This window comes from Mirounga angustirostris, unplaced genomic scaffold, assembly GCF_029215605.1.
Source record: "Mirounga angustirostris isolate CCGP_5_RB_7025 unplaced genomic scaffold, mMirAng1.0.hap1 SCAF_6, whole genome shotgun sequence".
NCBI lineage: Eukaryota > Metazoa > Chordata > Mammalia > Carnivora > Phocidae > Mirounga > Mirounga angustirostris.
Genome location: NW_026991714.1, coordinates 91,145,186 through 91,166,834, shown reverse-complemented (window position 1 = coordinate 91,166,834; position 21,649 = coordinate 91,145,186). Strand labels below are relative to the sequence as shown.

Here is a 21,649-nt window from a genome sequence, read left to right as displayed (position 1 = left end):
CTTAATAATTTTTGAGCAAGAGACCCTGCATTGTCATTTTGCACTGGGCCCCGGAAACTGTATAGCTTATCCCAGGCCTAGGAGCTGTGGGAGTTTCTGAGAGCCATTTCCTCATAAATCTGCTATCAGCGATGGAGTTCTGATGACTACTCCAATAGCGGAAAGCTATCTTACTGACCTAAGTCACACCAGGCAGGAAGAATCCCATTCTTATGTCCCATTCCACTACTTACTTGCTTGTAATCGGTCTTCCCAACAAGGAAATGTAAAGTCACTGTGTCCTCATGTCCTAGCTCAGTATCTGGCTCATAATATATGTTCAGTAAGTACTTGTTGGAGGAACATTTATGAAATATTACACCTAATAACTTTATGTGAAAATTGTATGCCGGATTTTATACAGAGGATATATTCTTGAAGAACTTACATAATACAATACTGATTTTTCCACATAAATAAGTGTAAAGTGGGGAGATGCTTCCTCAAAAGCTACAACTAATATTTTTAACTATTTGTATTTTTTCAAAAGAACCACTAACAATTTATGGAACACTTGCTGGAAAATGTACCATGGGAGTTGTTTGGCCTTCTTGGTGACATTAAAGCATGTCTCAAGTTCATTCCAAAATGCCTAATTTTTAGGCCTATTTTTCAGCACCAGCCACGGACCCCCATTTAATGAGTGCGTGGATGAGACTGCTTCAGGATGTAAAAATATTTCAAATTATAAACAGTAAATGTTCAAGTAAGTACAGCATCATAACCACCTCCCACCCCCACCGGCAGGAGTTCTAGTTCAGGGAGACCCAGCCTGGCTCACATGACACTGACAAAGGGCCGCATGTATTTCTGTGCTACCAGCCAGAGCACAGCGCAGCAAGATCATAAATCACTCTTACCTTTTACTTGGCTTGCCAACCTTAAGATACATTTTCAAAAATTGGGGGTATTTGCATTTTTTCAAATTCCACACGGGTTTAAACATAACTTTATAGTATTTGACATTTGCATAAATTCACACAAATACAACCACAGTGTATGTCAGTAGGTTATCTGGGTTTTAATGTGTCCATAAATACTGCTTTAAACTGAAGACCATAAATAGCGGATGGTGAACAAGCGAAGAAGCAATAGCCTTGTACAGCACCCGATGACCCAAAGTGGTTTTGGCAGCAAAATCAAACACAGGAATACTTTTTTAAATTCATTTGCTCCACATGGCAAAAGGAGGAAGTAAAATATCTGGCTAATACCTAATATTTAAATCCTAGACGAAACATTTCAGTGCAAATAGGGAAGTGCTTTATTTACTCTGATCCAAGTCAAAGGTAGTTGGATAATTAGTTTTCTTTAAACAACATTCAGCTTTGCTGACATCTCATTTTCCAAAAGCAGCTGTTAGCCAAATATAGTATTGTTTATTCACTCCCCGGAAGGCTGTTTTTAAAAAGTGCTTCTTCTGGTAAATATGTTGCATCACATAATTGGAGATAACAGGAAAAGTAGGAGTTGCTGTTTGGATTTAAATAAACATCTGCTCAAAAGTCCAGTTGTCTGCGAATAATTCTTTTATTTTTTGCCATTAGGCACATTGAATTGTTTATTCCTCACTTGTGGGCCATGTTAGGAAATATTCCAAACATGATAACACATGAGATATTTCTCTTGAAAAATGATAAAAGAGATGAAGTTGAGCTCTTTGCCTTTTTCTTTTATTATACATGTCAGCTAATATGTTAGCTATTCCAGTGCCGGAGACCTTTATGAATATGTAATATTAACTAGCACAATGTTTATCTTATACTTAAATTGCAGTGGGATCAAGTTTTTTGTTTTTAGAAAGTGTCACTTAAAAATTACCCGTAGCATCTGAGTTAAGTCCCAGATTATCCTCTGAAGGGGCGCAGAGAATGAGAATTGCTATTGCTTTTGCAAACAACACTCAGTTCCTACCGTGCACCGTGTGCTTGGCTTGCATGTGCTACTTGCATGGTTGGCTATTTCCCTTCTAATTTCTAGGAAGTGAAAATGTATGTAACTTTCTCTGATCCAACTTACTATTTTCTCCTGATTACTTGGGTTTTCTCCTGCCTGAATATTTCATCCTTAAAATACATTTCTTTCTTGACTCCATTATTGACCCAAATTCACTGTCAGAGCCAATCTAAAACAGTAGAAATCTCCTTAAACTGGAAATCAGAAAGCCTACGTTCTAATTCTCACTCTATTGCTAAAATCCACAGGTTCCTCCTGGCGAAAATAAGGATTAAATTGATGTCTGAGAGACCCCATTCAATTCTACAAGTTTATTTCACTAACTAATTAATATAATTCATTGCTTAAAGTGGGTGGGTCACACAGTGAATGCCAAAATTTGGGGCAAGGAAGGTGAGATTTGTTTGTTCTTTAGAGATATCCAACCTGCTATGACCTTCTAGTTAGCATGGCTAATTAAGAGCTCCCAACATATAATTCACATTGCATTTGTCATCCAGTTCACGGGGCTTCAGACTGATGTTGACGGGTCAAAAAAACATTCTGTGTTCACCTGGGAATTTGTGATCTTTTTTATGTTCTGAGCCGTTTTCCATTAGTGCCTGTGCAAGAGAAGTATTTCAAACAAGCCAAAAAGCACTTCTAAAACTATGTTCAAATTCTAGCAAGATTTAAGATGGAGCAAATGCTCTGCTTCCCATTTGGATCCTTGAAGCAGTGAACACACTTCATGAAGAACACATTTATATTTTCTTGCACATAAATATGTTTGTCATAATACCAGAACCATTGAGACAAATGGCTATGTTCAGCTGGGAAATGTATCTTTTCTCTCTGTATTATAAAGAATGTGTTATGGTATAATTATTCTTGTGGTTTTATAGTTCAGGGCACTTTTATAGTATAGGAAGCTTCTGTCTAGTGAAATAGCATATGCTAGTTAATTACTATAAAGCTCTTTGCAAATATAAGGAACTACTAATACTCATTAGCAAATAAATTTTCCAAATACATTCTACTCATGTTATTGCATTATTTCCTTAACAGAGAAGTACAGCATGGTTGTGAAATCCTATCTCAAGGAAAAGAATGACTGCCTGTAGAAGAGTGGATTTTACAGATTTCTACTCCTGATAGAGTAGGTATCCATAACATAAACATTTCCCCAAAGTTTATAGGTTTTTTGAAAGGTCAATAGGCATACATTTATATCAGTACTATCCTACACAATCAGTACTAGAAGCTGCAGTGAAAACTATGATTATGAACAATAAAGAGCTTTCAAAGAAGGAAGATATTTAATTATGCAGGAATTTGTAACTACAAGGGTGCTTAAATTGAGGGCTCCTTTAAAATTATTCATCCAGTTGCCTTTATGTTGACAGGGGAATTAGTCAGGACTCTGAGGTTTAAACAACAGAAGCCCAACTCAAACTAGATTAAGCTAGAACAAAACAAAACCCACAGTCCCTACACCTACAAGGAATACTGAGTAGCTCATACAATTTTAAAGCAGCCCTGCAGGAACCAGGGCTTCAGGACCAGAAGCAGGGGCATCATGGTCCCAGGAATCTATTTATCACTTTGTCAGCTCAGGTAGCTCGAGTTGTGGTGAAGATGGCTCAGGATTCCAGTCATGTTCTCCCAAGTTAAAAATACCAGCAGAAAGAGCACTTCATTCTCTCAAGGTTTCTATAGCAAAAGGGACCCTGAGGGGTCTTGTTTAGGTCACTTGTCCACTCCTTGAACCAATTACTGCAGCTGGGTTGTGGCATACTATAGCTGATCCAATCTGGGTCATCCTTATGAACAAGGAGTGGAAAGCCAGAATTAAGAACCCCAATAGGACCACATGCTACAGTAGTGGGTTCCCCCAATACAAGGGGATATTGCCACCTAAAACAGGATAGGAAAATGGACTAGATTGAAAGCTGTTATCTTCCTCTGGTGACCTTGGTCCTTTCAACCTTGACATGGAGGTTTTGGATAACCTGTCAGGAGCTTTGGTGCTAATGAAGAGACCTGCAGGCCCATCGTGTTGGTTTTGACAACCCTCAGTTTGGTGCTTCTTGGCATCTCGGCCGCCTTGGCTTTAGTTATTTGCCTGCCTTCTTCAGTGATTTCTTAAATTTGAAACGAGATACATGTTTTCTTTATGGATTTATCTAGGAACCAACATGATGCCATGGAAAGAGAACAGTTTGAAGCCAAAAGCCCAGATCCCTCCTTGCTCTCGCATTTACGGGCCTTGTGGTCTTTGGTAGGTTACTTCGGCAGGTTCTACAAATCTTAGTTTCATCATCTGTAAAATGAATGCTTGTTCCCTTACAAGGTTGCTGTGAAAACACAGAGGAAATGTATGTAAAGCATAGTGGCTGCTCACAACACATGTCCAATTATAACTGAAGGCGAGGTGCCACTACCTCTGGGCAAACTTAAAGGACTGGAATCATGTCTAATGCTCCAAGTACTAGACCAAGGGCTGGGAGGATGAAGAATAAGACATGGCCCCTGCCCTCACTGGACTTACACTTCAGTGAAGGAGAAAGTAAAAGAAGTGCTTTAAGAGGGAATGAGAAAAACTGCTAACTAAGCGTGCAAAGAAATTACCACGTGCTAGGAACCTCACCTACACCCTCTCCCCCACCTAGTGTTGCTATTTAATGGATTAAAGTAGCAATTACTATAGCAGAAAAATAGCACTAACTGCCCAATTTTTTGTAATATATCGAAAAAAAGGACATTTAGGGCATCCTGGCAAAAATGGACATGTCCTATATATGCAGGATGCCTGGCAAGCCCATCTCTATTCCTGACGATGCTACAATCCTATTTCTGTATTATATAAATATATTACATATATTTACATAATTAAGTTCTGTGATCTCCACTGTACAAGTGAGGAAACCGACTCAGACACTGAGTAACTTATGCAAGGTCACAAACAGAAACGGCGGAACTGGGAGCCAAACCCTAATCTCTCCAGTTCTTTACATCACAGCATGCACTTTTGTCAACAATGACAATGGAAGGTTTAGGTTCAAATTCCAGTTCGACCTTTAAATGTATGCCTGGCTTTAGGTCCATTTCTCCTTCTGCACTTCCTGTACTTCCCTCTACAAACCCAACACGTGGGCCAAATAGGTTCCTTCTCTTCAGTTCTTTGCAATTCTGAGTACTAGTCATTAGTGATTCTTAAACTGTGGTCCCTGAAGCATCAGCATCATCACCTGGGAACTTGTTAAGAAAGCATATTCATTGCCACACAAAACCTACTGAAACCTGGGCATAGACCAGAAATCGGTTTTAACAAGCTCTCCAGGAGATCCGAATGCAAATTGCTAAAGCAGACCTTCAGCATTCTAAAGGAATATTACTATTGTGATACCTTTTCTCCTCTTCAACAACCAACTGTATGACTCGCAATACATTTCTTCTGAAGTTTTGTGGGGTTTTTTTTAAAAGATGTTTTATTTATTTGTCAGAGAGAGAGGGATCATGACCTGAGCTGAAGGCAGACACTTAACTGACTGAGCCACCCAGGCGTCCCTGAAGTTTTGTTTTTTTTTTTAAAGATTTTATTTATTTGAAAGAGAGAGAACACAAGTGGGGAGAGGAGCAGATGGAGGGGGGAAGCAGACTCCCCACTGAGCAGGGAGCACGACGCGGCGCTCGATCCCAGAACCCTGAGATCATGACCTGAGCTGAAGGCAGACGCTTAATCGAATGAGCCACGCAGGCGCCCCTCTTCTGAAGTTAAGATATCTTAAAAAGTTGAAATTTACACTAAGGCACAGGATTAAAAGATCTACTTTTGCTTCCAAACACCTCATTAAACTTCACCAAATGAACTAAAATTACAATGCTTTCCAATACCATTACTACCCCAACTTTGCCTTCTTTTAGATACTACTTTTAAGTCAGAAATACTTCTCCCTCTTCTAGGTCTTTACTTTTTATCCCTCCATCCTTCCCTTTCCCTTTAGTCATTCAATACTCTATCCATTTTGGCCCAACCCTATTTAAACAATGCCCACTACTCTCTTCACTCCACACACATTCCTAGTTGTCTCTGTTCCATCCACCTGCAAAATGTCTCTATGGTCCTATGCAATGCCTCCAGTTTGAATGTGGCAATTACTTAAGCGATGGGCCTGAAGTTGACCCTATTATAAAGTACAGTTTGCTAACGGCACCGATATAAAAAGTTTGTTCCATTCAACAGAATTTTCCAGTTAAAAATTATTTTGCTATTTAACAGTTATTTAAGCCTGTTAATCCAAGTCCCCAAAAGACCTCTTATTGGGCCATCTTATTAACTCAACTCTAAAATTCTATCATTTTCCCCAAAACATTAAATTTATATATGTATGTCCCCAAGATTTTATTGTACATTATGTATTAACCTCTGTATTAACTGCTTATATATTTAAACTCAAAAAACAAACAAACAAACAAAAAAAAACCCTCCTGTAAATACTAGGGACAATGCTAACATACGGCAATTGTCACAGTGCTATATACTCAAGTATATGAAAATCTTACACTGGTGACAAAATATATAGCTATCTCCCCTCACTAAAGAGTACAGACTGAAACAGAAATAGAACAAGTTAAAGATACTGCATGATGCCATGAAGTTTTAAGACAACTAAAACTAGATGTAGGTCCAAATTCGTTAAACTCCCCACCGACTGATAACTGGCATCAGAATCAGCTTGGGCAACTTCTGAAAAAAATAGTTTCCAGGACACATTTCCCAGTTTTCAACTTCAGAATTGTTCATGGTAGGACTAGAATTAGTCTCAGGTGTTTCTAGTGTACAACAGATTGGAGAATTACTGGCCCAGAGACACATTCCATTTTAAAATTAATCAGAAGTACCATAGCACAAGCCAATTAAAAAATATGCATGAGATGAGGGAGGACCCAATTCAGTAGCTTCTCACCCAGCCACTGAAGCTGACATAAACACTTTCGTCGGACTCCACAAATAAGTAGGATGCTCATTATAGCAGTTGATCGCACTTGTTCCACCATCTCATTTCCCTGGTCCACAAAGTCGGTTCTAAATTGACGATTTACTGACTTTCATGGAGCAATCACAGTGAGGCTGCATGCTGCTTCTACCAAATCCACAAAGCCCCAAACACCTGTAACCCTCATGTATCTATACATCACTGAAACCAAAATACCAAGAAATAATTATAGAAGATACACTGAGTTTCTAGTCTACACTGGGGAGGGTCATGATTAAGAATGGTCCTGAACCACTATAGGATTGCAATCCACAATTTGAAAAACAGAGCCAGTTCAACTCTTTATAGGTAAGAAAACTCAAGTCTGTAGGTATGTCATTTCACCATCTCAATTAAATCTTTTGTGTGACCTTTCATTTACCAAATTCCCACCATGAAATCGTAACTCTTTACAATGTGACCCCAAACAACTTCCATCTCTAGGTTCTGCATTCTCTAATTGCAGGCTGGCTTCTACCAAAGGACCTAGAACAAGGCCACCAAACCTCTCATCTTACAAATCCCATTGCCAAAAAAAAAACCACACTTTCTCCTACAGAGTGCAAAAATTCCAAGACAATATAGATTAAGTAGATCACACATTACATATGCAACCAATAACAGGAATGCCCATTCCAGCCTTAGGTAACCAGGAAGAAAAATAGATGGTTATAGTTAGATAACAGATAGATGTACACGAAAAAGTTTAAAACTTCTTATAGAAATTTCTCTTGGCTATAACAAATAATTTAAATTAGGCTCCTTATAGATAGGAATCACAACAAACAGCATTATTAATTTAACAATTCCTAAAGCTAGTGATTTTAGTTAAATACTTGTATATTAGAACCTTCTAAGGCTGCTAAAAGGCAAAATTATGTCAAAATTTGCAAATAGATTTTAAGTCAGACTTGAAAGCCAAGATGAGCAACTCCTTTTTCTAGTTATTACCTCTGACCAAGGCATAAGAATTCACTTAGACAAATAACTTTAATAACCTACCTAAAATTAGGCTAGTTCATAAATTATCTAAACTATTCTTCCCTGCTGTGAGCAGCCCTTCATCTCTGACTGTAAAACTTAGAAAACTTTGGCATGCTCTAATGTTAGTTTCATAAGTTACTAAAAACCTCTATAAATTTAGCATCATTTCTCAAATCTGGATAGTCTTCTCATTCTGAATGCTTAAACATTTAGGTCATAAATTGAAATACCAGCAGAAAAAATTCATCTTTAGGCAGGTTGAACAGTTACCAATTGGCAAGAAACTGACAAAACTCAAACACTCAGAGTATCAAAACACTTCAAAGCTTTACGAACTTTGAACTTAGCACACTTTCCTAAATTTTAGTGGTTCCAACTACAGGAAAACCAGACTCTAAGGTTTGCGATGATTTAAATTAACTCAAAATTTTTGCAATTCCTGACATCAAAACTAGATTTATAGTTTTATTATGGTAACAAAGTTGTTACAGTGAGATCTATAAACATATACAGAATTATTATATTTAAATTCATATAGAACAATATTTACATTTTTAAGTTACACTTTTGAAATCAGAAGATGAAGTACAGCTTAAGTTTACAACAAAGAAAAGAAAAACACACAAAACAAAAGCAGACAAAGTTAGCAGTAAAAATATAACTATCTGTTCTTGATACGTGGGAAACTCTTTGTCAGAAAGCTACATCTTCTTAATCTGATTGTCCAAATCATTAAAATATGGATGATTCAGTGCCATTTTGCCAGAAATTCGTTTGGCAGGATCATAGACTAACATTTTCTGGGGGTGTGGGGGGGGGGAGATAAAAAGCAAAAAAGGTTTTTATTAAGAAATGAACCATAAAAAAAATTTCCATAAAGCCTTAATTTCTCTACCAATAAGCCATAAGTTAATAATTTTAATAAAAAAAAACAACTAAATGAACATTTCCTTTAGTTCAATACCAAACCACATAAATGCCTCATCCTCCATACTTCACCCTCTAGCTCTAAAATAACTTATTCCTTAAATTACAGATATCTCAACAACCTCTTTTTGCTACAAATCATGCTTTAAGACACAAGCATTCAGAGATAGCTTTAAAACCAGGACATAAATTTAAGAAAGATATCTAGTTAATTACATTTACTTTGAGAATTAAATGGCCATCTGAGTTATTTATAACATTGTTGAAATGGTGGCAATTAACTATAGTGGTTTCTATTGTAGCTTCCAGCAAGTTCCAAATAAAAACAAAACCAGAGCACAATGTGTTATAAACATAGTTAAAATGAGTCAGTAAATGAATTATAGTCAGACAACCTAGTATTAAAGTTTTAATTTACACATCACCAGAAAAGACTGTATAAAGTTTAATATTGATCTTAAATTTTATCTTAAACATTAATCTTAAAGAAAACCAAATCAATAAGCAGACTAGATATACTTTTACTATCTAGTAACCCTCTGAGCTCTTATCATGTAACAAGCACTATATTAAGTGCTTGGCACATATGATGTTACTTAATCCTCACCACAAAAGCTAAGTACTGGTCCCATTTTACAATGAGGACACTGAGGCTCAAGGGTTAAGTAACTTGCCCAAGTTCTTAGAACTAAGGAGTTTAAATCTAAAACGAAGTCTGAGGATTTACAGCAGCGGTTCTCATCTGGGTGAGACTTTGCCTGTCAGGGGACATATGACAGTGTCTGGAGACATTTTGGGTTGTCACAAGTGAGAGGAATATGATCCTGGTAGCTATGGGATGGAGGACTGGGATGCTGTTAAATATCTTGTAATGTACAGGACAGCCCCTAGTATCAAAACATGATCCAGTCCAAGAGGTCAATACCAGCTAGACTAAGGAACCATGATTTACAGTATTTGATTTTTGTTTCATTGACTGAAGTGAAATTCTTTGTGTTCAAAAATTACAGACGTTAAAAAGACAGATTGGGCCCAGGATAAGGAACACTTTCTAAGTCAAATCAACAACTGATAATATAAAATATGTGAATGACAGATAAAGGACTTTGGACTTCACTAATTCACTTAATTATTAGTTAAAGCATAAAGCAATTTGGAAATCTGAGCTGAATTTGGTAGCATAATGATTTATAAATTCTGAAAGGAGCCCAAAGACCAATTAGAAGGTTTACAGGATAATAGAGCAATATACATATTTTTTTTGTTCAGTAACCTACACAAACCTTATTTTCTTCTGTCATTACATTAGCTGAGATTCATAAAAATTAGTTCTGTCTAAAAGCTCAATATTTAAATACTGTTCTAAAACAATTTTCTTAAAGCCTACCTTCTTAAAGGCCTACCTAGGACAATTTATTTTATCCTAATAGATTTTTTTGTCTTGCTTTTAAAGAAAACAACTATTACTTGGGAATGGCAATGTAGTAAAGGGGAAAGATTTTTAAGAACGTTAGTCCTTCTACTAACCTTTCTGATATACATGAGGCACAAAGTGAGAAATTCATGAGTTCATGCAGTAAAAGGCTTCAATAACTAAAAATATCAAGCAATAAGGAAAACACCTATGTCTCAGATAAACTAAAAAGTTGTAAACACCGAGATAAAAAGTTAGAAAGGAAGGCTACTACGAACCAGCTACTTAAAAATAATTAAGGCATATTAAGCCTGGCCTCTCCTTCACAGAGCATCTGTAGCTACCTAACAGATTAAAAACTCAAACAAACAACAACTAATGCTAAAACCTCCTCTCAAAACCACTCGTGTTTCTTGGAATCTAAAATGGAGCTAGTAATACAATAAACATAACAGGCGTCTAATAGTTATGTGCCTAGCTCAATATATGTTGGTTTTCTATTTCCCAGGTAAAGGAAATGAATTGAGCACATTCAGAATCAAAAATGCTGAAGTCAATATAAAGGGTCTCCTTACCGAGAGCAGATCCAAGCCATTTTCATCCAAGTTTTTAACATGGGATGCCAGGCTTCCTGGTTTCCACTTGGGAAATGTATTCTTATAGTCCTGTAAAGATTCCACTTCTGGCCACACTTCATTATTGGGAGTGCCCAAAGCTCTAAAAGGGTATAGCAAAACAAGAAATTATTAGTTAAAGCATAAATATAATCTTAATATTACATGTTGCCTTCATTATTATTTCACTTGAAATTTTAAAGTTCTTTTTTTTTTTTTAAGATTTTATTTATTGGGGCGCCTGGGTGGCTCAGTCGTTAAGTGTCTGCCTTCGGCTCAGGTCATGATCCCGGGGTCCTGGAATCGAGCCCCGCATCGGGCTCCCTGCTCGGCGGGAAGCCTGCTTCTCCCTCTCCTGCTCCCCCTGCTCGTGTTCCCTCTCTCGCTGTGTCTCTCTCTGTCAAATAAATAAATAAAATCTTTAAAAAAAAAAAAAGATTTTATTTATTTATTTGAGAGAGAATAAGATAGAGCATGAGAGGGAGGAGGGTCAGAGAGAGAAGCAGACTCCCCGCTGAGCGGTGAGCCCGATGAGGGACTCAATCCCGGGACTCCAGGATCATGACCTGAGCCAAAGGCAGTTGATTAACCAACTGAGTCACCCAGGCGCCCCCGAAATTTTAAAGTTCTTAAAAAGACAAAATACCTGAAAATTCTGAAGAGTTGATCGATTTCTGAATCCCCATGGAAAAGTGGTTTCTTGGTTGCTAATTCTGCAAATATGGTGCCTATACTCCAAATGTCAACTGGAGTCGAGTAGCGAGCTGACCCCAGCAATACTTCTGGCGATCTATACCAGAGTGTTACCACCTATTACAAAGCAAATTTTTACACTGAATAAATGCAGTGCATTAAATTACTAAATATACACTTTTATATTTCAGTAGGACTGTCCTTTAAAAGGTTCCATGGTTGCCTCTGATAACATTGCTTGAAAGTCAACTAACTATACACAAAATAATAAATGGAAGATAAATATTTCATTTGTAAGTTCTATTCACGAGGGGGTTAAAAAAAAAAAAAAAAAAACATCAGATAAAAGCATACCAGCTCTTTTCTTGCTTTTCAAATCATTAAAGTCCAAGAATCAAAATAGTCAAGACAGCATTCACTTAAAAAAAAAAAGCCACTGATAATGGATTTGGGTGTGACACTGTACAATGTACATACATACACTGCTTACATGCTAAAAACATGAGCAAGTCAAATAAGTTTATTAGTGGTCAGAGCTGATCTACTATTTTAGTATCTATAATTTATCACGATGGTAAAAATATCATCTCTAACTTAATGAGGTCAGTAGCAACTGTTTAAGCCAATGGGAACCAAATAATCTTTACTTTTTTATACAGCCATAGGAAAAATGATGAAAATAAGCCAATACATCTAACCAAATGAACAATGTTATAAGTTCTGATTTGGAGATAGTCTTTGGGCTCAGGGATAGACAATGCCACAGAAAACCATCTTCCAGAAGTCCTTTACTATAGAAGTCAACACTCTCTTTCCCTCTGGAAGTAACAAATGAAATGCCAAGTCATCTGTGGAACATGGACAAAACTTGATTATATTCAGTAGTTTCTAAATATGTCTGAAACAGTAACCCATAAGCAACAAAACCTCTCTTTTACCAATTTGTGTACCAGAGAGGATCCAATCAGGAGACAGAAACTACACGGTGATTTGCTTGGGGAAGGTTTACTAAGAAGGATTATTAAACAAAAGAGGGTTAGAAAAAGAGACTAACTAATAAGGAATAACTCTTAGAACTGTAGCAAGGAAAACCCCTTCCTCCGGCAGTGCCTCTCCCCACACCTGCTACAGCCATCACGCTTGTGGGCAAAGAAAGAATATTTAAAGGCCCCGTTAGATTTTCACATAGCATGCAATGAAGAGTGAGTTTGGAGCTGAGAGGCAATAAATTCATGCTGGCAGGATGGAAATCTTTCTTATTGAGTGTTTGACTTAATGAACAAATACAGAAAACAAGCCAGCAATCACAATTACTCAAAAGCACCAAAAAACACTATTCTACATACCTCATGTGTGTATACTCTAATAGGTATTCCAAAAGCTCTGGCAAGGCCAAAATCAGCCAGTTTAATTGTTCCTTTGTCATCAATCAATAGATTTTGAGGTTTTAAGTCTCTGTGCAGAACTCTTCTGGAGTGGCAAAACACAATCCCTTGTAGGATTTGGTACAAATAACTCTGGAAGAAGGAAATTAGTTAGAAACTTAACTGTCCCACATAATGATTTTCTAAATAATCTTGGTGGGTTTGTTTCTAAGATATAAGAAATTATAATGCAGGGAAATAATTTAACGACCACAAACGCTTTCAGGCATTTGAGACTAACAAGCAGCATTTGGGGGTGGGAAGCCCATTGATATACAGTATCATGTTTGTATACCTGAGACAAAGATATTTTCCTTATGGACACATCCATATCCATATGAACTCATTTAGTCTTCTACTATTTTTTGTACCCAATTCTTAAGTTCTGTAGTTTTTTATTTTAAAGATTTTACTTATTTACTTGAGAGAGAAAGTGAGAGACAGAGCACAAGTGGAGGGGGAGGGGCAGACGGAGAGGGAGCAGCCAACTCCCCACTGAGCAGGGAGCTGGACACGGGGCTCAATCCCAGGACCCGGAGCCGAAGGCAGATGCTTAACCAACTGAGCCACCGGGGCGCCCCACAGACAGTTTTTTAAACTTTAGTCTGTATGTTTATAGCAACTCTTTTTATTTTGAATAAGGTTGGTCCATTTCTATTTATCATTACATATTAATTTCTTCTTTGGAAACACTAGTCATAGATTCCAAAAGAAATAACAAACAGGATATTATGATTATATATTTAAATAAAGGTAATTATCATAACATGCTATTTATTAGTTCAGAGAAAAATATTGTGTAAGACAGGTGTTGCCAGACAATGTAATTGTCATTTGAAGCAACAGGGGTATTACAGAAATATAAAGTACACATAGCAATAGTATTGACTTATAAAGTTCAAAATTACAAATAATACATAAAATCAACTGTTGAAAAACAAAAAAAAAAGACTGAATTGACTGAGGCGTCTGGCTGGCCCAGTCAGAACAGAGTGCGACTCTTGAGTCTGAGCCCCACATTGGGAGTAGAGATTACTTAAAATAATATTTTTAAAAAAGAATTACGTATAGGCTGTTTATAAATAGCTAAAAATGAAAAATTATTAAATGAGATACAAAATGATAATATGCTTTTTTCACATAATGGACTGATAAAATATTTACAAGATTGATAGAAGTAGGTGCTAAAAAAAATAACCGTCACACACCACGATGAGTAAAGTGCTACTATTGTTTAGAGGGCAACTGGCATTATCAAGATTTTAAATGTAAATGAACATCTTCAACTCACTGATTAAAGCTATAAGAATTTATTCTAGGGGCACCTGGGTGGCTCAGTCAGTTAAGCATCCAACTCTTGGTTGCAGCTCAGGTCAAGATCTCAGGGTTGTGAGACTGAGCCCCAAGTCCAGCTCCGCACACAGCACGGAGTCTGCTTGTCCCTTTCCCTCTGCTCCTCCCCACCACTCTCGTGCACTCGCTGGTACTCTTATCAAATAAATAAAATCTAAAAAAAAAAAATAGAATTTATTCTATAAAGTTGCAAATGACCACAAATAAACATAAGGATTCACTGGGGCATGGTTCATGAGAGCATAAATCACCGAGTTGGAATACGACTTCAATGTCTATCAGTATGGAATTGGTTTAAATAATTAGATCAGGGGTGTCTGGGTGACTCAGTCAGTTAAGCGTCTGCCTTTGGCTCAGGGCTCAAGTCATGATCTCAGGGTCCTGGGATTGAGCCCTGCTTTGGGGAGGGGGGGGTGGTCCCTGCTCAGCAAGGAGTCTGCTTCTCCCTCTCCCTCTGCCCCTACCCCTACCCCCTGCTCGTTCTCACTCTCAAATAAATAAATAAAATCTTTAAAAATAAATAATTAGATCAAATATTTAGATAGATGGGCAACCTATGCTGAATGTCTCACAGAAAAAGGGTTTTACCGTTCTGTAAAACAGTGTATGTGTATATACAAAGTTGACATACAAGCATCTGTTAAGACTACTAAAAAACTAACAATGGCTACCTACCCCTGAGGAGTGGTTTGGTATTGGTACAGTTAAAGGAAAGACAAATCTACTTTATAGATTACAATGCTTTAAAAAAAAAAATGATACATTTATAATTTAACTGAAATATGTCAACAATAAATTAAAACATTCAAAACCAGAATAAAATAAAACCACTTGCTGTCATTACCCTACCAAGCTTGTTACATTGTTTTACACACAGCTGACTGCCAAATAAAGACCAAAATATCCTAGTTTCCAACAATGGAATACATACTTAATGGTTTTATGTTATCCCAGGCACTGCTTTTCACTTTATAACTAGAAGCACTATCTACTAATAAAAAGGGTAACTTTAATCTATACACTGTGGAAGAAAAATATTTTCTTCCTCTTTCTACTAACATTTTTTCTAAGCATATTCCCCCAAAATACAGAACTTCTAGAGTAGACCCTTTACACTCAGAGGATAAATACTAATAAAATTAAGTAAGATAAATACTAATAAATTTAGTAAGTGGATAAATACTAATAAAATTAAATAAGCTTCTTACCTTAACAAGTGAAGAATCCATGAACTGACCAGGAGGGATGGAATCTAAGTATTTCTTGAGATCCATGGAAAGGAATTCAAAGATGAGATATAACCTGGCATCTTGCATAAGCACATCTTGAAGACTAGAGAATAAAATAATCATGTGGAAAAAAAAATCTACCAAACACTTTTGACCTCTCACAAAATAAAACTTCCGTAAATTTAACAATGGCTATCACAGAAAGTGAGACTGTAAGAAATTTTCTATAACAAAAAATACATAGTTTTGGGAAAGAAAAGATGGTAGCTTCCCTAGTAGTGAAAACCTTTAGTACTAAACTAGAATTTGAGAAAGGACATTCAGGACAGCAAATGAAAATTAAGTCATATTATGCTGAAGGTGCTAACTATTAAATCACTTATATTTCAAAAGAACATTTCTTTAAAAAAAAAGACATTTAGAACATTTTTAGGTTGACTGTTGCTCAGACCTTGTCTTTCCAATGAAGTAAATTATAGAAATAAATTTTAAAATTTACTAGGAACCCTTAACAGTTGCTCACTATTTCCAGCCCCAGAAAAATGCAATTAAACCCTAACTTGGACTATTAGGAAACAAATCTCCAAACACCAATCCAAATACTTAAAGAAAAAAAATTTTTTTCATCTGACCTAGCTACCTGTCTTAGGACTCTGACTAAGGGGTCTTCAAGGACCAGAGCTCAGATTGGTATCGGTGATAAAGGTCTGTGAAAAAGGATTTCCTTTTCTCCCTTGGCCAGTTTACCTTGATTTTCCAGGTAACAAATCTCTTATTACCAAGCTCCTCTAACTCTGTTCCTGCTTTAAGCCTATTCTTCCTATGCCTGGCATTCCCACTGAACAAAAATAGTAGGGTTCTATTCCGCTCAGCAAAGTTAGACCAGATATTAAGCAAATGTAAAAATTTCCACATTGAAATTCACATTTGAAATAGTATGCGGAAAATGGTTTAAATTCAGATATACCATACCTGACTATATTTGGATGACGAAGTTCTTTTAATAGAGAAATTTCCCGAATTGCAGTACTAGGAACCCCTTCCTCTTCACTTTCTAGTCTGATTTTCTTCATGGCTACCACTTGACCTGTAGTTTTGTGTCTACCCTTATACACAACTCCATAGGTACCTGAAACAGACAAAGTAAATGTCTACTATATGAAACCCTCCACAAACTAAGATTTTAAAAAATGACTGATCCCATTAAGTGTCACATGATAGAAATGTCTACTGTGACCAGATAGGAAGTGTCTTACTCATAATTATACCCTCATCACTTCCAAAAAGAAACTGAGGCTAACTACAAGCTATCATGTCTATAGTTTAGAAATAAAATTCATGTAGTTGTCACAATTTTCCCATACATTTAAATTACCAATAATTTCCCAGCACATTTTAGAGAAGAAAAGAAAATGGATCCTTTGCCGATTGAGATTTATCTCCTTTCAAATATCCCACCCAACAATAAAGCAGGCATAAAATATAGGGTGAAGATGATTTGGGCTGAGGAATTATTAATAGGAGTCACTGTCACACTTTCAGAAAACTGTAGAGAGTGTTTTATGCATTTCAAATAGAAAAAATGGAGCTAAAATATTTTACTAAATATTTGGGAAATATTTAGCAAATTTAGTAAATTTAATAAAGTTCAAAATATCTACTATATAGTATGAAAGCCTCACACCCATTTGGAAGTTAACAAGAACACAGATTCTGATATATAAGCTTCAGATAATGAGCAACAATGTCAGTATAAGAAATCTTGGGCAGGAGGAGGGTGGATACAGAGAACAGAAGCGGCAATATTAAGGGAGATGAACTAGTTTAAAAAGTTCATATACAATGGGATGCCTGGGTGACTCAGTTGGTTTAGGTCTGTCTTCGGCTCAGGTCATGACCCCAGGACCCTGGGATCAAGTCCAGCATTGGGGGGTCCTTGCTCAGCGGGGAGCCTGCTTCTCCTTCTGCCTGCCACCCCCCCTCTGCTTGTATGCTCACTCTCACTCCCCCCAAAAATAAATATGCATAAACCTTAAATTTAAAAAAATTCATATACAGGATACATTTAGTCCCAGATAAGTGCTCCTTTTTTTTTTTTTTTTAATTAAGATTTTTATTTATTTGACAGAGAGACACAGTGAGAGAAGGAACGAACAAGCAGGGGGAGTGGGAGAGGGAGAAGCAGGCTTCCCATAGAACAGGGAGCCCAATGCGGGGCTCGATCCCAGAACCCTGGGATCATGACCTAAGCCAAAGGCAGATGCTTAACGACTGAGCCACCCAGGTGCCCCGAGATAAGTGCTTTTTAAAACTGTGGTTGGAGGGGTGCCCAGCTGGCTCAGTAGGCAGAGCATGACCTTGATCTCAGGGTTGTGAGGTTAAGCCCCATGTTGGGTGTGGAGCCTACTTAAAAACTAAATAAAATCTTAAATAAACAGATAAATAAAAATTTTAAATTCAGGTTGGAAAATATAGGGAGATCTTGAACTTCTTGACTACATAAAATTCTGAATAACCTGCTATTTCTCTTTACAACGGTTTAACTTCAAAAGTGATTAGAGTCCATTTTTCTAAGGAGATCTATAGTTTTATCAGTTTCTCCAAAGGTAGCAATATTTCAAAAAAGGCTAAGAACTACTATCAAATTATCTCCTGGCTTAATTAGAATATTAAGGGTGGTTTGGTGATGTTACATAAACTTTGTTCTAATTTTGTTTTAAACAGAGAAATTCTATACAATTGTCTGCCTTCCTAAATAGTGGTATGATTTTAAAGACATAATTGACTTAAGAGCCTAAAATTTTACATTATTTTGACTAAATTTGGGTTAAGTGTGACTTTTGGATAACCAAAGTTATTCCAGATTTAAAAAACCCTGAGATTATGCTAAGTGAAATAAGTCAAGCAGAGAAAGTCAATTATCATATGGTTTCACTTATTTGTGGAACATAAGGAATAACATGGAGGACATTAGGAGAAGGAAGGGAAAAATGGGCGGGGGGAATTGGAGGGAGAGATGAACCATGAGAGACTATGGACCTGAGAAACAAACAGGGTTTTGGGGGGGGGGGAGAAGGGGGATTGGTTAGCCCAGTGATGGGTATTAAGGAGGGCACGTACTGCATGGAGCACTGGGTGTTATACGCAAACAATGGATCGTGGATCACTACACCAAAAACTAATGATGTACTGTATGGTGACTAACATAACATAATAAAATTTAAAAAAAAAAAAACAAAAACCCTGATTTTATTGATCTTCACAACCATCCTTAAAAATAACCTTCTGTTCAATTAAAGTCTGTCCATTTTTTGGATATAAATTATTCTTGCATCAAAAACCACAAAAGTAGGTAAGTCAGTAGCACAATTACCTGGCACACTGTTAAAGCAAATTCAAGATTCGTCAATTGCATAATAAGCAGTTAATGGTAAATTCAGAACTAATTTTTTCCCCTACTATTCCTCTCTCTCCTGTACAATCTCATCTGGGCCTAAAATTTACTTATAACAATTAACTAACTTATATCTAACCCTTAGTATTTATTCAATTTTAGACATCACAATGCTCTATGTCTCTCTTCTGACTCTATGAACCATTACCACTCTTATAACTACTAGTACAGAGCTCTAGTTAAACAAAGCAGAATGATTCTGCTGGTTAAGCACCAAAAATTATTTATGAAATGCATAATATATACTCTGAAATGAACTACACATTATTATATTTTTTAAAAAGATTTTATTTATTTGACAGAGAGCACAAGCAGGGGAAGCGGCAGGCAGAAGGAGAGGGAGAAGCAGGCTCCCTGCTGAGCAGGAAACCAGATGTGGGACTCATGATCCCAGGACCCTGGGATCGTGACCTGAGCCAAAGGCAGATGCTTAACCAAATGAGCCACCCAACCACCCCGAACTACACATTATTAAATTAAAAAAATAATGTTAGTTATGGTCAAGTTCTGGAGACTCTAAATGGTAAGCATAAAAACTTTAATCAAATGTTTATTGAGTGAATAAAGGCCAAGTTAGGTCCCACATCATGGATATAGCTACTCTCTATGATCCAAAAAGATGTTTTCTTATAACAGAATGTGACAACACTCAGATCTTTGTAATTCAGAAGAAACCAGAGAACACCTTTGTAATAACTAAAACAAGAAAAGTCTAGATGTATTTAAGAAATGAATCAAGTTGTCAAAAAACTCAAGTGTCAAGGTGGAAAAGTCAGGATGACTATTCTAAATTAGAAAAAGATTAAGGAGACATTAGTCACCAAATGAAATGCATGACATTGGCTAGTTCTTCAGAAGATACATACAAAAGTATTTAGTAGTAAAGCACATCTCTACAATTTACTTTACATGGGTCAAAAGAAAAACAAAATGCTAAAAACACACACAGATAATAAAGTAAATGTGACAAAATTAACATCTTGGTAAAAGGTATTACAGGTTCATTGAATTTATCTTTCAACTTCTCTATGTTTGGAAATAAAATAAAGTTGAGGGAAAGAAATTTAACTTTTCAAATTGTTACTTTAATGCTAGTAGAATTTGACCAGGTATCTGGCAAACCAAAAGAAAATACTGTGTGAAAGGTATCATCTAGGCCTTAAATTATTCATACAATTTATTTTTTCAAAAACGTGTCCACCACAAAATCCAAAACAGCCAGGCACTGGAGTAGTCAACACAATACAAACCAGAAAGAAACAGAGGAAAACACACAAAGAAAAGTAGATAACGTTATTATCAAATATTTTAATATCTCCAATAGTGCTAGACACTACTGCCTGTTCAAACACTTACGAACAAGACAAAATCCCAAACTTCATAAAGCTTACTTACAATGTAGTAAAGAAAAAGGATATTAAGGATAACAAAAAGGGAACTACAAAATGCACTTGGACTAGAACAAGGAGATGAAAGTGAAGGCAGCAGAGAGTGGCTTTCAAGGTGAAAGAACAGCCATTGCCAAAAGCCCAGGGGTCAGTGAATTGGGAATATGAGGACATCATGCAGTAGAATGGAATCTTTTAACTCCAGGAAATAAGACTACATTTGAAATTATACTCTTTACTGCTTGTATTTCAATTAGAGTACCTCTTCTCAAGAGTCAAATCTGTAGTCTCCTGCATGTTAGGAGTTCCAGAGTTTTAAAGAAAAACACATTTACACTTTAAGAATAACTTTTTGTTCCAAACTAAAAATCAGCACTCATTTAATTCTCTGGGGATTAAGAAAAACTCAAAGCAGAAGACAGTAGATATTTTCTTATTTTCAACTCAGAAACAAAATTAGCTTAATTGAGCGGGTATTACAAAGTATTTAAGTGATTTTTAAAAATATCATATAGTATTTGTAAGTTAAGAAAAAGAATAGATCTCTAAACCAATCACCACCTAAACTTATCATTACTATCTCACTAAATTCTTTCCAGTACTCCGCCCCCGGATTTTTAGTAGTATTCCTTATACAAATAGGGTTTGGGAACACACTAAAAATATACTAGTTGGAAATGTTCCTCAAACAGAACCTATCTAAATTGGACTCTAATAGCAAATTACTTTGTACAAGCTGTACCATTTGTTCCTAGAGTGTAGAATGTAAATACCAACTTAATAGAAACTTAGATATTCTGTTGGAAAAAAAGGCAAAGGGATACTTTTACTCTTCCATTTATGCCACATAAACATTCTTTAGAAACTTTAAGTACTACAGAAAGGAAATGAATGATTATATACAAGAGTTATTTGTTTTAAATTTGCTTAAACATGTACACATAACAGGTCATTTAAATCTAAGGAAACTAAATAGGAAATTTATTTAAATTGGTTTAATAGTCTATTGTACTAATTTACAAAGTTTAGGTAAAAATACTGATCTTAAAAATAATTGTATGAGACTAGAAGTACAGTATTAAACTTAACATAATTCTCCCGCTTCTCCTCATAGGTCAGCGCCTTCAGGATCACCTAACCTCTCCCCACCAACACA

General features: G+C 36.3%; 1 protein-coding gene across 7 annotated transcripts in view; it reads right to left on the bottom strand.

The window, feature by feature from the left end:
• CDK1 (cyclin dependent kinase 1) overlaps positions 1-21,649 on the bottom strand; it is a 97,674-nt gene that overhangs the window by 73,555 nt on the left and 2,470 nt on the right. For 5 of the 7 annotated variants that reach the window (XM_064594673.1, XM_064594674.1, XM_054508170.2 and 2 more), the window contains exons 3-7: positions 16,624-16,780; positions 15,631-15,754; positions 12,992-13,162; positions 11,599-11,762; positions 10,914-11,055 (exon numbers count right to left, since the gene is read on the bottom strand). In XM_064594673.1, the coding sequence (XP_064450743.1) occupies positions 10,914-11,055; positions 11,599-11,762; positions 12,992-13,162; positions 15,631-15,754; positions 16,624-16,780 (758 nt within the window). Of the gene's footprint in view, positions 1-8,449; positions 8,798-10,913; positions 11,056-11,598; positions 11,763-12,991; positions 13,163-15,630; positions 15,755-16,623; positions 16,781-21,649 lie in introns of those variants that run through there. The other 2 variants (XM_045877894.3, XM_045877893.2) reach the window with 1 other exon arrangement.